The sequence below is a fragment of the Onychomys torridus genome, chromosome 10 (genome assembly GCF_903995425.1).
Source record: "Onychomys torridus chromosome 10, mOncTor1.1, whole genome shotgun sequence".
In the NCBI taxonomy this organism is placed as follows: Eukaryota; Metazoa; Chordata; class Mammalia; order Rodentia; family Cricetidae; genus Onychomys; species Onychomys torridus.
The window spans coordinates 74188109-74202466 of record NC_050452.1 but is presented as its reverse complement, the minus strand read 5'-3'; the positions used below and the strand labels follow the sequence as shown (position 1 = coordinate 74202466).

Genomic DNA, 14358 nt, shown 5'->3' with positions numbered 1-14358 from the left:
CTTAAGTCCAGGAATGAGTAAGGGAGTCAAAGGCTTCTGTCCTGATGTAACTTTTCATGTGGTGGATGGATGGTAACTGAATAAACAGATAAAGTTGCAACATGTCAGATGAAAGAATGGACTTTGGAGAAAGTCTAAGTAGAGAGGGTGGAGGTGACTGAGGAGGGAAAGGAGGGTGATCTGTAGTTGAAATCATGGGATGAGGAAACAGGGCCATTGATCCCCTCTGGGGAAGCCTGTGCATGCACTGCCTGAGAGATGAGCCCATTGCAGAGTGCTGTTCCCTTACTGCAGTCCAGCGTGAAAGCAGAAGCCACTCCAAGAGTGCAGTTCACACACAGATAGTGACTGGGCTGAACAGTGCTCTTCCCTGTCAGCTGACTGGGAACTGGGGGAAGTGAGGTTCCACTTTTCTTTAAACTGGCTCTGTAACAAGGACCATCATGCCTTAAGATTTTCTGTATTTTAACATGAATGTCACACAGAAATGTGGTTCTTCCAGCTCACTGGGCCATCACTTATTCATTTACATTTTTTTCATGATGTTGAGGATTCTGCAGTGTTAGTGTTTGATCCTGGGGCCTCAGCCATGAGAGGACAATCACTCTACCATGGACCTATATTCCTGTCCCTGTCCAGTGAGAACTCACAGTCAGTTCTGCTGGCAGTGAGTTGTTATTGTCAGAATTTAGTTTCTGTTTAGCATGGGAAGGTCATGTGTTGCTGGCTGTAATGAAACAGCACCTACTTCCTGACATGTGTGCTGCCCTTTTGGTGTTTCAATGCTGCTGCCTTCCTGGTGTGTGTGTGTGTGTGTGTGTGTGTGTGTGTGTGTGTGTGTGTGTGTGTGTGTTATCAATGATAGGAATTGAGGACCAATTTTTAAATTTATTTTTTATGTATGGATATTTTGCCTGCATGTATATCTGTGCCCTCTGTGTATGACCACGGAGGCCAGAAGAAGGCATTTGATTCTCTGGAACTGGAGTTACAGAAGGTTGTTATAGATCATTTGGTTGCTGGAACTGAAACCTAGGTTTTCTGCAAGAGCAGCAAGTGCTCTTAACTGTTGAGACTTATCTCCAAGCCCTTGTATATTGGTTACTAATTTATCAAATTACATGGGAGGATGCTTTCTTTAGATCATAATATTCTACTTTTAAAACATCATCAGAGGAATAATAATTATACTCCTTCAAATAAGTTACAGCATTATGTATCCTTACTCCTTTGTTAAGTGAAGCACCTTCTAAAGCCATTTTGTCCCCAAACCAAAGCAGTGCAGGCTCCTGTGACTGTCTGCACAGACTGAGGGTCTGGAGGAGTTGGCAGCTTAGATGAGACTTGAGCACAGGCCGCTCTGGCTGAGGTTGATGGAGCACAGTTACAGAGATGAGGGGCAATGGGGCACCAGGTGACCCAGGGGACGCTGTGTGAACACTAGTGACAGCAATAGTGCTCGTTCCCATGCTGGCACAGACTTCCCAGAGGTGACACAGGGGAGGACAGCTCCCCTTCTTAGCACAAAGTCCACGGCTAGGAACTGGGTTGTGAGTCATCTTCAGTTTTGTGATTGGTTTGCAGTTGAGGGATCAGGACTAGGTCTAGTGTGTGCTGTGCAGGGCTCTGCCATGAGCTGTCCCCTGGCCTGGGTGAACTTGTTTCTAACTAAAGAGTAAAGAGAGCCTGAGTTCTTTAAACCACTTGAAGTAGAAACTGCACATGTTTGCTGCACCAGAGTTGAGATCTCAGTTTAGGTGAACACTGTCTCTTACTTTGGTTTGTCCCCGACCTCCCCAGGCGCCTGCATTCTCTCACCCTGTGTCATCCATGTTTCAGAACCTGAACTGAGCCCTTCACTGGCTGTTCCTGGTGGAGCACTGGGAGAAGTCTTAGCTTTCCCAGGGTCTGTGATGTCAGAGCCTCAGATTGCAGAGACCTGAATCTTCAGTTTAACACACAAGCAGTCTATTAACATGTTTGTTTCATATTCTTCCAGGGACTCTGGCCAAAATATAGTGTTCATCTCACCTTAGATATCTGAATATGAAACTACATATCTTAAAATAATTGATGGAAATTTGTTCTGTGTTCTTTTCGAAAGGCAATGATAATAGCCGTACTGTCAGTGATTGTGGGTACCATTTTCCATGTCCTAAAAAGTGATTGTAATGAAGTCCAGATCAGGTAAGCAAACTTTGATCTTGATTTTGAGAAATGCTATCTCTTTGTTCAAATTTATATAAAATGATTAAGAATTGAATTTCCTAACAAGAGTAGAGTAAAAATTTTATCATGTGATAGAGTGTGCTGTTACATTGAAGGCTGAGTGGAAGAACTCACTTTTTCACATGTGTTTGTGTGTAGATAATATGAAACTATACACAACACACATTCACATTTTACCAGTCTTACTGTATGGAGTAGCTTCAAGTTATGTGACTATGACCACGCTCTAAATGTAGGGCATTTTTTTCATCTTCCCAAATGAATTCTGATAGCTCTGAAAGAATACTCTCCATGCTACCCACTCCCGATTCCTGGCACCAAGCATTCTACTTTCTGTCACTGAATATGACTAATGTAATAGCCCTGAATTAGAGTCTCACAAGTATCTGTTTTGGCATTATTTGGGTTTTGTTCTTTTTTGTTTTGGCTGGCTTTTTTCCATTAGTGTGATGTCCTCAGGGCTCAGCAAAGTGTAAGTTGTGTGGGGATTTCTTGGGCTCTATAAGGCAGAATAGTAGTCCATGGTGTGTATATGCTGTGTTGCTTCCCATTCATATGTGGCTGGAAATGTGGTTTGTTCTCACCTTTGGCTGCTCTGAACCATGCTGCTGAGTGTGCAAATACATCTGTTTGAACTCTGGACTTTTACTTTTTAAGGTAGAAAGCTAGAGTTGCTAAATCATATGACCATTGGGTTAATTGTTTTGGGAACTGCTATCCTGTCTCCAACTTCACTGTACTATTTTATATCTTCACCAGCACAATACAAGAGCTCAAATCTTTCCATATCCTTCCTCAACCTTATGTTTTTTCTTGTTTTCAGTAACTTATCTAAGAAAAAAATAAATCACAATTAATTGCATGTTTTGTGAAGGGTCTGCAATTTCCAATTTGTAATAGGAATGCTTTATTTTTATTTTAAAATTATTTGTTTCTGTAGTGTGTGTATGTATGTGGGCATATGTGTCCTACATACAGCATGCATGTGAAGGTCAGAGGACAATTTGTAAGAGCTGATCCCTCCACCACATGGGTTTCAGGGATTGTACTCAAGGTCATCAAGCTTGGTGGCAGTTATCTTACCTGCTAACCATCTCATTGGCCCTTAATTTTGTCTTCCTGTTGAGTTACATTTATTTTTGTTTCTGACATGTGAGTCGCCTACCTGTAGCTGAAGTTTTCCTGATCCTACTTGGCTCCTGTAGCCCTGCGCCACTGGGACCCAAATAAACTCTCAGAGGCTTATATTAATTAAAACTGCTTGGCCATTAGCTCAGGGTAACTATTGACTAGCTCTTATACTTAAATTAACCCATAATTCATATTTATGTTTGGCCATGTGGCTTGGTATCTTTTCTCAGTTCTACCTTGTCATCTTGCTTCCTCTGTGTCTGGCTGGTGACTCCTGACTCAGCCTTCCCAGAATTCTCCTTGTTTGCTTATCCCACCTATACTTCCTGCCTGGCTACTGGCCAATCAGTGTTTTATTTATCAACCAAATCAGAGCAACACATAATTCACAGCATACAGAACAACATCCTACAGCACTTCCCCTTTTCTTTCTAATCAAAAAGGAAGATTTTAACTTTAACATAATAAAATTGCATATAATAGAACAGTCATCAAGCAAGAATTACAGTTACAATATCTAGTCTATTTGTATTTGGAAAAAATTAAAGAAAATATTCTATCTATCCTATATTTGTGAGTCTAAAGTTTCATATCTAATTTACCCTTTATCATAACCAAGGACAATTATAACTATCTAGTCTTCAACTACATCAAAGATCTCAGAAGGATATAGTATTACCTAAGTAAACAGGAAATGCATTGTAAGCAACTTCCAAAATTTTGGAAGTGACAGAGACACCTGCCTGCCTGGACAGGCGTCCGAAGTTCCTCTATAATGTTGGAACATCGATCCTTAGCTCATAGGCCTAGTCTCTCAGTCATTTTTTTCTCTGTGTGCTGTAGAATGTCTGGCAGTTTCTTCTATGAATCAGGAACCTGAAGGACCATCTTGGAAAGTTTAGTGGTCACTTTTCTATGGGTTCTGCATGTCCAGTTTACCAACATACTGTCAATCACTCAATGCAAGGGCATTTTTCCCCCCAGTGGTTAACTTTTGCCACAAAGAAAGCAAACTCCATGAGTTGATTGGTGCTGCCAGGAGCAGACATGTCTCAATGTCCAGAAAGTCAAAGTTTTTAAAACATTTTAAATGCCATATTCTGTAGGTCTTTGAAATAGTTGAAGATTACCTAATTGAATATATCTGTGTACATCTAGAAAACTTAATTAACATGAGTACAAGTGTGATTATCATAAAAGACTAATTATTAATTTATCTTTCTTAATTATCCATTACAATTTAAATGAGTTACATAAACATAATACCTTAAACAAGACTAGAAATATATATATATATATATATATATATATACAGTATAACAAAATTAATATTAAATTTGTAATAAACTGAAATCCATAGCAATTTAAAATATTTTACACAGGTTGTTGCTCTTTAAAAGTAGATTAAATAATCTACCCTTTCATCCTATTATATCCATATCCTATCCTCCATTTTTATTTGGAAAGGTATTGATTATGACCAATAACAATTTGCAACCAATCTTTAAACAAAGACAAACAAATATCCACAGTCAGTGTTTGGAAATGTGGGCATAGTGTTCTAGGTTACTTCCTGCTGATAGTGGGTGCTGGTAATCTTATGGTGATCCTGAGGAAATTTGAGATGATGGTTAAGTCCTGAGAAGACCAGTTATAACCTTTGTTGATAGGTACCATCTGTTAAGGTTCAGGAGATCTGGCTTGATCAAATTTGATCCATCTTAACCTGGAACAAATCCACAGCCTCTTGCTTTCTGTGGAAACAAAAATAGAGCCTCCTTTCTAAAGCAACATATCCTTAGATTCAAATTTTTAAGTCAAGATACTTTTAAAATATACATGTTGGTTTAACTGAGCAGCTTTTACAATGAAATCTCTTTCTGTAGTTCAAAATCCCAAAGACAATATAATCCAGACTCTCTCTGTAATTCCCATCTTTACATGGCTTACTTTTATATTACTTTTACTTTCTCTTTAAAGACTTTATTTTTTAAAACTTTCTATTTCTTTATATAACAGTCTATATTCCTTTTCCTGTCTCTTCCAAGCCTATGTACATTTTTACACACACTGAAAACTGTTTAGGGTTTATCCCTTCTGAATCTGTCTTACTGTGAATGTATTGCTTTCAACTGCAGGACTCTGCCCATCTTAGCTTTTCAACATGGCAGAGGTAATTCACCACCAGCTCTGGGAGCCATGCTTTCTGCTGACTCTAGGAGGCAGTGGGTCCATGCCTCCATCCAACAGCATATAGTCCAGAAGCATTTTCTTCTTTGGCTTCTTTTCTCTCTCTCTTTCTTTCTTTCTTTCTTTCTTTCTTTCCTTTCTTTCCTTTCTTTCCTTTCTTTCATCCTTCCTTTCTTGCTTCCTTCCTTCCTTCCTTCTTCCCTCCCTTCCTTCCTTCCTTCCTTCCTTCCTTCCTTCCTTCCTTCCTTCCTTCCTTCCTTCCTTTCTTTTTACTAGGAAAATCTAAATCCACTATGCAGTATACTACACGGCTTGGAGACACCACTGTGTACCATGGCAGGAACCTGCCAAGCTGCTTAGCTTATAGCGGCTTGTGGCCAACTCCATCTCGCAGGCAGCTGTCAGGAGTTTTCACTGCTACTGGCATGAGACTGTGAGACTAGGAAGCCTAGCGTGACTTTGTTTCTATGCATTCAGAATCTTTAAGCTTTCTTAGGTCTATGTGGTTCAATGCCCAACAGTGAGTGCCAAATGTATTTGGAAGTTTTCCTGTGTCCTGGCTGGCTGGCAATCAGGACATATCTCACCCACTTGTGTCCCCCAAGTAAACACACAGAGTCTTACATTAATTAAAACTGCTTGGCCATTAGTTCAGGCTAACAGTTGACTAGCTCTTACACTTAAATTAACCCATAATTCTTATTTATGTTTAGCCATGTGGCTTGGTACTTTTTCTCAGTTCTACCTTGTCCTCATGCTTCCTCTGTATCTGGCTGGCAACTCCTGACTCAGCCTTCCTCTTCCCAGAATTCTCCTTGATGGCTTATCCCACCTATACTTCCTTCCTGGCTACTGGCCAATTAGTGTTTTATTTATCAACCAAATCAGAGAAACACATATTCACAGCATACAGAATGACATCCCACACAGAAGAATTTAAAGGTGAACCCATCTCAGCATTGAATTATAAGGTTACAGAGAAAAAGCCTAAGGTTCCCAGACTGCTGTGGGATGTTCTGTATGTTAAATATGTTGCTCTGATTGGTTAATAAATCAAACACTGATTTGCCAGTAGCCAGGCAGGAAGTATAGGCAGGACAAGGAGAGAGGAGAATTCTGGGAACTGGGAGGATGAGGCAGAGAAACACTATCAGTGCCACCATGAGAAGATGTTAAGATACTGGTAAGCCACGAGCCATATGGCAACTTATAGATTAATAGAAATGGGTTGATTTAAGATATAAGAACAGTTAGCAAGAAGCCTGCCATGGCCATACAGTTTATAAGTAATATAAGTCTCTGTGTGTTTACTTGGTTGGGTTTGAGCAGCTGCAGGACTGGCAGGTGAGAGAGATTTGTCATGAACGTGGGCCAGGCAGGACTGGAGAAAACTCTAGCTACACAAGACAGCAAACATTAATCTACCTGATAACCTTACAGGAACTTCCAAATGCTCAATGGTGTGTGCAAGCTAACTGGACTCTAGTGGAAATATTAGATTTGAGGAGAGTTAAGAAGCTATAGTATCATATGGTATGCATTCTTCATTTGTAAAGCAGATGTTAAACTCTTGGTCAACTTGTAATAGAACTATCCTTCAGGACTGGAAAGATTTGGTTACAGCAGTCCTAGAGGCTGAGCCACAGTTACAATGGATGACCTGGTAGAAAGAGGAGGCAAAGACTATAGAACAACAAGGTAGGGCTATGGATATGGAAATTTCCCAAAATCAACTTCTTGGAGAAGGTGATTATGCTGATATACAAAGACAATCTTTATATGATGACCACACCCTAATTCTATGCTGCGTGGTAGCCATGAATGCATGAGACAGAACTGAAGAACCAGAGAAGAAAATTAATCATTTACAAAAGTTATACAGGACCCAGAAGAAATCTTCATGGATTTCTTACAAATGCTGTCTTCAGCAGTAAATAGAATGATACCAAATTCAGAAGCTAGACAGATAATAATTGAATCTCTGGCTTTTGAGAACACTAATGCAGCATGCAAAAGGGTAATTACGCCATTAAAGGCAAGGTCAGCACCCTTGGAAGATTGTATCAGGGATGCAATTAATATTGAATCTTTTGACCATGATGATACATGGATAGGAGAGGTGATTCTAAGAAATTTGCAGAAAAATAATAGTCAGATGCTTTAATTATGGGAAATAAGACCAACTCAAAAGGGACTATAAATAGAGCATTTCTAGAAACAGTGTTTCCTCAAGGAACAATGGCAACAGAATGCCCCTCCCTTCCAGATTATGCAGAAGGTGTAGTACAGGCAAACATTGGACTAATGAATGTAGATCAACAAGGGACAGACAAGGTAATCCTTTGCCTTTGCCATTGGGAAACTACCTGAAGGGCTCTTGCAGGCTCCCAAGGCAAATTCAGTTCAGTACTTTTTTGTCATTGTAGAAGAAACCCCTTCTCAGAGCAATTAAATAACCAAATGCCTATTATAAAACAAAACAAAACAAAACATACTGCTTGGGGTGATAGAACAGCTATAACAGAGAGAACAGAAAAAAATTCAGGAGAAACCATAAAGCAAGTTTTTGGGCAAACTTCTACAAATAAACAAAGACCAAAATTAAAAATACAAATAAACAACATCCTCATGAAGGGTCTTGTAGACACAGGTGCAGACATCACAATAATTGCAGCAGAATCTTGGCATCCAAATTGGACTCTCCAGGAGGTAAATGTTCAGCTGTTAGGGATTGGAACATTATCTCAAGTGAAACAGAGCACAAGATAGATTGAATATATAAGGCTAGAAGGACAGAGAGGAAAATTAAAGTCATATGCGGCAAATATAACTATGAATTTATGGGACCATCATCTATTACAACAATAGAATACCCAGATTAACATTCCTCCAACTTTAGAAACAAACCTAAACTAACATGTTTCTGAGAAAAATATTAGAAGATATTATAAAGAACAGTCACCAGCCATCCAGATTGTACAAGAACAGGGCACAATAGCTGCTGATCTTTCAAAGATACCAACAGCTCTACCTTTAAAATGGTTAATAGACATGGTTTCAGCAATGGCTTTTAACAACAGAAAAACTGCAGGCCTTGGAAGAGTTGGTACAAGGGCAGTTAAATGCTCAGCATATTAAAGAATCAACTAGCCCTTAGAATTCTTCTGTATTTGTTATTAAAAAGAAATCTGTTAAGAGGAGAATGGTAACAAACCTAATAGCAATTAACAAGGCAATTCAACCAATGGGCTCTCTACAAACTGGAATTCCTCTGCCTACTCTGTTACCTAAAGGATGGCCTCTTATACTTATCAATTTAAAAGACTGTGTTTTTCTCTTTACCTTTACAAATAAAGGACGCAGGAAGATTTGCCTTCTCGGTGCCTACTTATAATAATCCTCTGCTAGTTAAGAGATATCAATGGAGAATTCTCCAAGGGGGAATGTTAAATAACCCAACCCTGCTGTGGGACGTTCTGTATGTCAAATGTGTTGATCTGATTGGTTAAAATAAAGTGCTGATTGGCCAGTAGCCAGGCAGGAAGGATAGGGTAGGCGGGACAAGGAGGAGGAGAATTCTGGAAAGTAAAGGCTGGGGGAGGAAGATACTGTGAGCCGCCACCATGACAAGAAAGAGATAAGGTACTGGTAAGCCACGAGCCACGTGGCAAAGGATAGATTAATAGAAATGGGCTAAATATAAGAGTAAGAGCTAGACAATGGTAGGCCTGAGCTAATGGCCAAACAGTTTAAATAATATAAATGTCTATGTGTTTATTTTACATGTGGGTTGTTGGACTAAAAGGGCTTGGTGGCACCTGGAGAAAAGCTCTCCAACTACACAACCCTGTGCCAATATTTTGTATGTTAGTCATTGGAAGTAATATGCAAGCAATTTCCTAAATCTATAATTTATCATTATGTGGATGATATTTTACTAGGTGATTCAAATGCAGATACTTTAGAAAAAATGTTTGAAGAAGTAAACAAAATTTTGCCTTGTTCAGAATTACTAATTGCTCCTGAAAAGCTACAAAGAGGAGATTCTATTAATTATTTAGGATATAAAATAGGTCTACAAAAATTAGACTCCTAAAAGTGCAAATTAGAGAGATCCACTATGAATTCTTAATGACTTTAAAAATAATTCATAGACAGTTGCCATCTATGGATTATTGTTGGGGTAAAAACTTATGAACTGAATAATTTGTTCAACACTTTAGAGGGTGACAAGGACTTATATAGTCCAAGAGAATTATCACCTGAACCTGAGAGAGAATTGGCTTTGGTGGAAAAGAAAATACATGGTTGATATGTGGATCATGTGGATCCAAAGCTTGATTGAATTTTAGTTATTTTACCCTTTAATCATTCTCCTACAGGATGTTTAATGCAGAGGGAAGATATTATATTGGAACTGATATTTCTACCAAGTAAACAAAGTAAAAAAATTTAAAACTTATGTGGAAAAGATCTCTGACTTGATTTTAAAAGGAAAACTGAGACTTCATCAATTAGCAGGAATAGACCCAACAGAATTGTAGTACCTTTAACTAATGATGAAATTAACAAATTATGGACATAAAGTGAACCTTGGCAAAGAGCTTCCAGTAATTTTTTGGGGGGAGATTAATAGTAAATATCCCAAAAGTGACAGAGTGATAGAATTCAACTTATAAAAAGAGCTGATTGGATCCTGCCTCACATTGTATGGGAAACACCAACATATGCAGCCCCTACATTTTATACAGATGCAAACAAACAAGAAAAGCAGTTTACAAATCAGAAAATTTAAGTAAAGTGGTTCAAAGTCCTTATAACTTGCTTCAAAAGTCAGAATTATATGCTATTCTGATGGTATTAATGGGTTTTTTTTGGAACCTCTCAACATAGTTACTGACTCTTAGTATGCTGAAAGAGTGGTATTACATATTGAGACTGCAGAATTTATCCCTGATGAGTCAGAATTAACTTCACTATTTATTCAGTTATAAGATACAATCAGGAAAAGGAGTCCTCCTTTATATATATATAACTCACAATCGATTCCATACTGGTCTGCCAGGCCCTCTAGCACAAAGTAATGACAAGATCAATAAACTATTGATAGAAAATGCGCTTGAGGCCTCAGAATTTCATAAAAATCATCATGTCAATAGTAAGGGGTTAAAATAGGAGTTTTCCATATCCTCATACCCTGACAACAAGCCAAAGAAATTGTAAGGAAACCTCGTACTTGTTCCTTTTACAATTAGACTCCACTGCCAGCAGGATGTAACCCAAAGGGCACTCAGAGGAATGAAATCTGGGAGATGGATGTGTTTCACTTTGCAGGATTTGGAAAATTGAATTATGTACATCACACCATTGATACCTATTCAGGATTACAGTAGGCAACTGCTCTGAGTTTTGAAAAGGCTGATTCTGTAACCATGCATTTGCTAGAAGTTATGACCATCATGGGTTTACCTGCACAAATTAAAACTAACACTGCTCCAGCATATATCTTTGGTAAAATGAAACAGTTTTTTTAAATTATTACAATATAAATCATATTACACATATACCACACAATTGTATAGGCTAAGCAGTTATAGAAAGATCAAATAGAACTCAGGTGAACTTATTGCAGAAGATATTTGAACAAGAGAAGGATTGTCAAAATTTAGTCTCAAGAACATGGATGGGACTCTAGTCATATTTATAGTGCCAACTGAAGTCTTTCTGGTAATGCATTAGCAAACTTGTAGAGGGTGAGACAATTGCTTTATAGCTAGTGTAGCATGTCAGTAATGGTATGACCTTTCCTAATGCCACAGCAGTGGAACAAATCATACACTACCCCTCTCAAGCTTCTTTTTTGGCCAGAGTCTCTTTGTCTGTTGCTAGAAGTACATCTCTGGAGGACATCCAGTGTGCTGGTATTTGGTGGGGAAATGCAAGCATGCCCTTGCCCTCAGGTTAATAAGGGAGCAGGGATTTACTCTTGAGGGGTAATGGGATCCTTCCAATGCACCAAGGGCAATGGTGTCTCTTGAGGAAGGTTAATAAGTGTGTTGTCCAATTTGGGCTTGTATGACAGGGTTAACATATGGTTTCTGGCCTGTGAGCATCTCAAAAGAAACATCGCTGTTGTAGTGTATATTAAAATGAGCCTGAGCCTTGGCCTGGTCATCCTAGGCAGGTTGTCAGTTAAGGAAGACCATAGGCTTCAACACGGCCTTCATCAAATGGTACCAGTCATAATAAGTCTGTAAATGCATTGCCCATTGCTGTATGACTTGTTCAAAATACATTGAATCAGGACCCCATTCATTAGCAGCATTATGGACCAAAGACAGGTCTGCAAGAGGCATAGGCATCCATGGCTGTTTGGCTACATTGAGGCCCACATTAACAGGAAATGCCATGGTGGGCGTATGTGGAACCACAGGTGGAATAGGCTGGGAGGTATGCAGAGCAGCTGGCTCGGCAGGCAGACATCCAGGCAAATCACTCCATGGATACTGCAGTGGTGGTGGGGTTAGCCACTCGAGGCATGGAGGGAGCAGAGAGAAGGGCTGCCACTGTAGGCGTGGCCGCTTCTGCAATCATTTCCTCTCTCTTCCCATCTCTCTCCTTTACTGTATGCCTATCCTTCGTTCTCCTTTGGGCCCACCATTCACAAGAGGCGGGGTGGGTATCTTTTGGTCATTCTATGGGTTTTAGATAACTGTCATTGTTTAGGATGGTTGGTTACAAGCTGTTATTGTTAATGGGCAGGAAAAAAGGCTAAGCAAAGGAAATTAGATTCTGGATTCTTGTTCGGGGGGGGGGAGGATATAAATAAGAGGTAGATTATTGAATCTACTCTGAAAAAAGAGATATAGAAATAATAGGGTAAAAGGTTAGATTATTGAATCTACTCTGAAAAGAAAAAAAGAGTGAATATAGATACAATATAAATAAAAGGTAGATTATTGAATCTACTTTTAGAAAGCAACTGCTAGTTTTAAATATTTTACATTGGATTGGATTTTTGTATAATATATACAAAGCATGTATATTGATACAAATTTGAGATTGATTTTATTAGAATATATTGTACATATATTTCTAAGCTTGTTCAAAGTATTGTACCTATACAGTTCATTTAACAATATAATGCAATTTGCTAATCCTTAAAAGTTATTATTACCAACTATTAGAACATAAAGAAATGAAAGTTAGTAGTTAGTCATTACAATTGAATTTGTAGTCATATTAGGTATGTTTTCAAGGTCAAGCAGAGATACATTTTAGATATATAGGTCATCTTCAAACATTTCAGAGATCTACAGAATATGGCATTTAAGATGTTTTAGTAACATATTTTTTTTCTTTTTTATGACTATGAGACATGTCTGCTCCTGGCAGTACCAATCTACTTCAGAGAAGGTGATTAGCACTGGAAGAAACTCCATATGGAGTTTACTTTTATTGTGGCAAAAGTTAGCCACTAGGCAAGAAAGTGCCCTGGCATCAACTGCTGACAGTGTGCTGTCCAAAATGGACAAGCAAGACACAAAACAAAGGACTACTGATCCTTGCCAAGACAGGTAGGAAGGCTCTTTAGAAAATCCTGCTTCACAGATGAGTCTGTCAGATATGCCAGACCTGTAGGCCAAAGATGATGCCCCAGCATTGTAGAGAAACCTCTGGTGACTGTCTAGGCAGCTGGCTGTTTCTGTCTTTTTCACACTTTTTGGAAGTTTCTTGTTTGCACTTCCTGTCTTAGTAGGTATTATTATTTTCTTCTCGGGTCTCTGAGGGAGTTGAATATTAGTTATATATTTCCTTGTTATGAAATTCAGAAAAGAAACTCTCTAAAGAGGTATAAATTGTATAAGTTTGAAAGACATCAGAAGATTGTTTTGGTATTACAAATTTGTATAGAATATAAATTAAATACAATTCTTTGGATTCACAAAATAGGATAGATAATGGAATATTATCTCTGAATTTGTCAAATGCAAATGGACTAGACATTATTGGTGTATTTATTGATTGTATATATTGTATGTAGTTTTGTACTTATTGTATATAGTTTTTCTTATATTAGTTATAACTTTTTATTCTTTATTTTAGGAAAAGAGGAAATGTGGTGATATATTGTGCCCCCCCAATATACTGTACACCCTAATTAAACTTATCTGAGAATCAGAAGAAAAAGCCAAGCACTCTATTGAACATAGAAGTCAGGCAATGGTAGTACATGCCTTTAATCGTAGCATTCAGGAGGCAGAGATCCATCCGGATCTCTGTGAGATCAAGGCCACACTGGGAACAGAGCCAGGCCTAGTGGCACATGCCTTAAATTCCAACATTAGTAAACCATAAAGGTCTGACGGTCTGTACAGACAGACAGGAAGTGACAGAGGTGGGCAGAAAGAGAAAATGATATAGTTGGACAGAGAGAGGAGAGGAGATTTCAGGGCCAGAAAAGCATATACAGGAAGGAGGTCTCTTTGGAGACTGAGGTGTTGGTATGGTAAGGTTGGCTGTGGTTTATCCTATTCCTCAGATCTCTTAATTTTTTTACTCCAGGTTTTATATTAATAAGACCATTTAGTAATTCATCTTATAGATACCACTGCGGAGACAGAGAGGAAAATAACTCATGAGACTCATACTTCTTTACCTTTTAACCAGAACAATTCTACATTTTCTTTCTTTTTTTAAGGATTTATTTTACTTTAATGTTAATGAGTGTTTGCCCACATATATGTCTGTGTACCATGTATGTGCCATGAGTGTGGTGCTATTGTGTTCCCCAATATATTGTGCACC

The 14358-nt window shown here is 38.5% G+C and overlaps 2 protein-coding genes across 4 annotated transcripts in view; both read left to right on the top strand.

Annotated features, from left to right (window-relative positions):
- LOC118591913 (ATP-binding cassette sub-family G member 3-like) overlaps positions 1-14358 on the top strand; it is a 145538-nt gene that overhangs the window by 104875 nt on the left and 26305 nt on the right. The window lies entirely within an intron of this gene.
- The window catches only part of LOC118592055 (ATP-binding cassette sub-family G member 3-like), a 63045-nt gene that overhangs the window by 30987 nt on the left and 17700 nt on the right, over positions 1-14358 (top strand). For all 3 annotated transcript variants that reach the window (XM_036200653.1, XM_036200652.1, XM_036200654.1), the window contains one exon: positions 2105-2187. In XM_036200653.1, coding sequence (XP_036056546.1) covers positions 2105-2187 — 83 coding nt within the window. The remainder of the gene's footprint in view (positions 1-2104; positions 2188-14358) is intronic.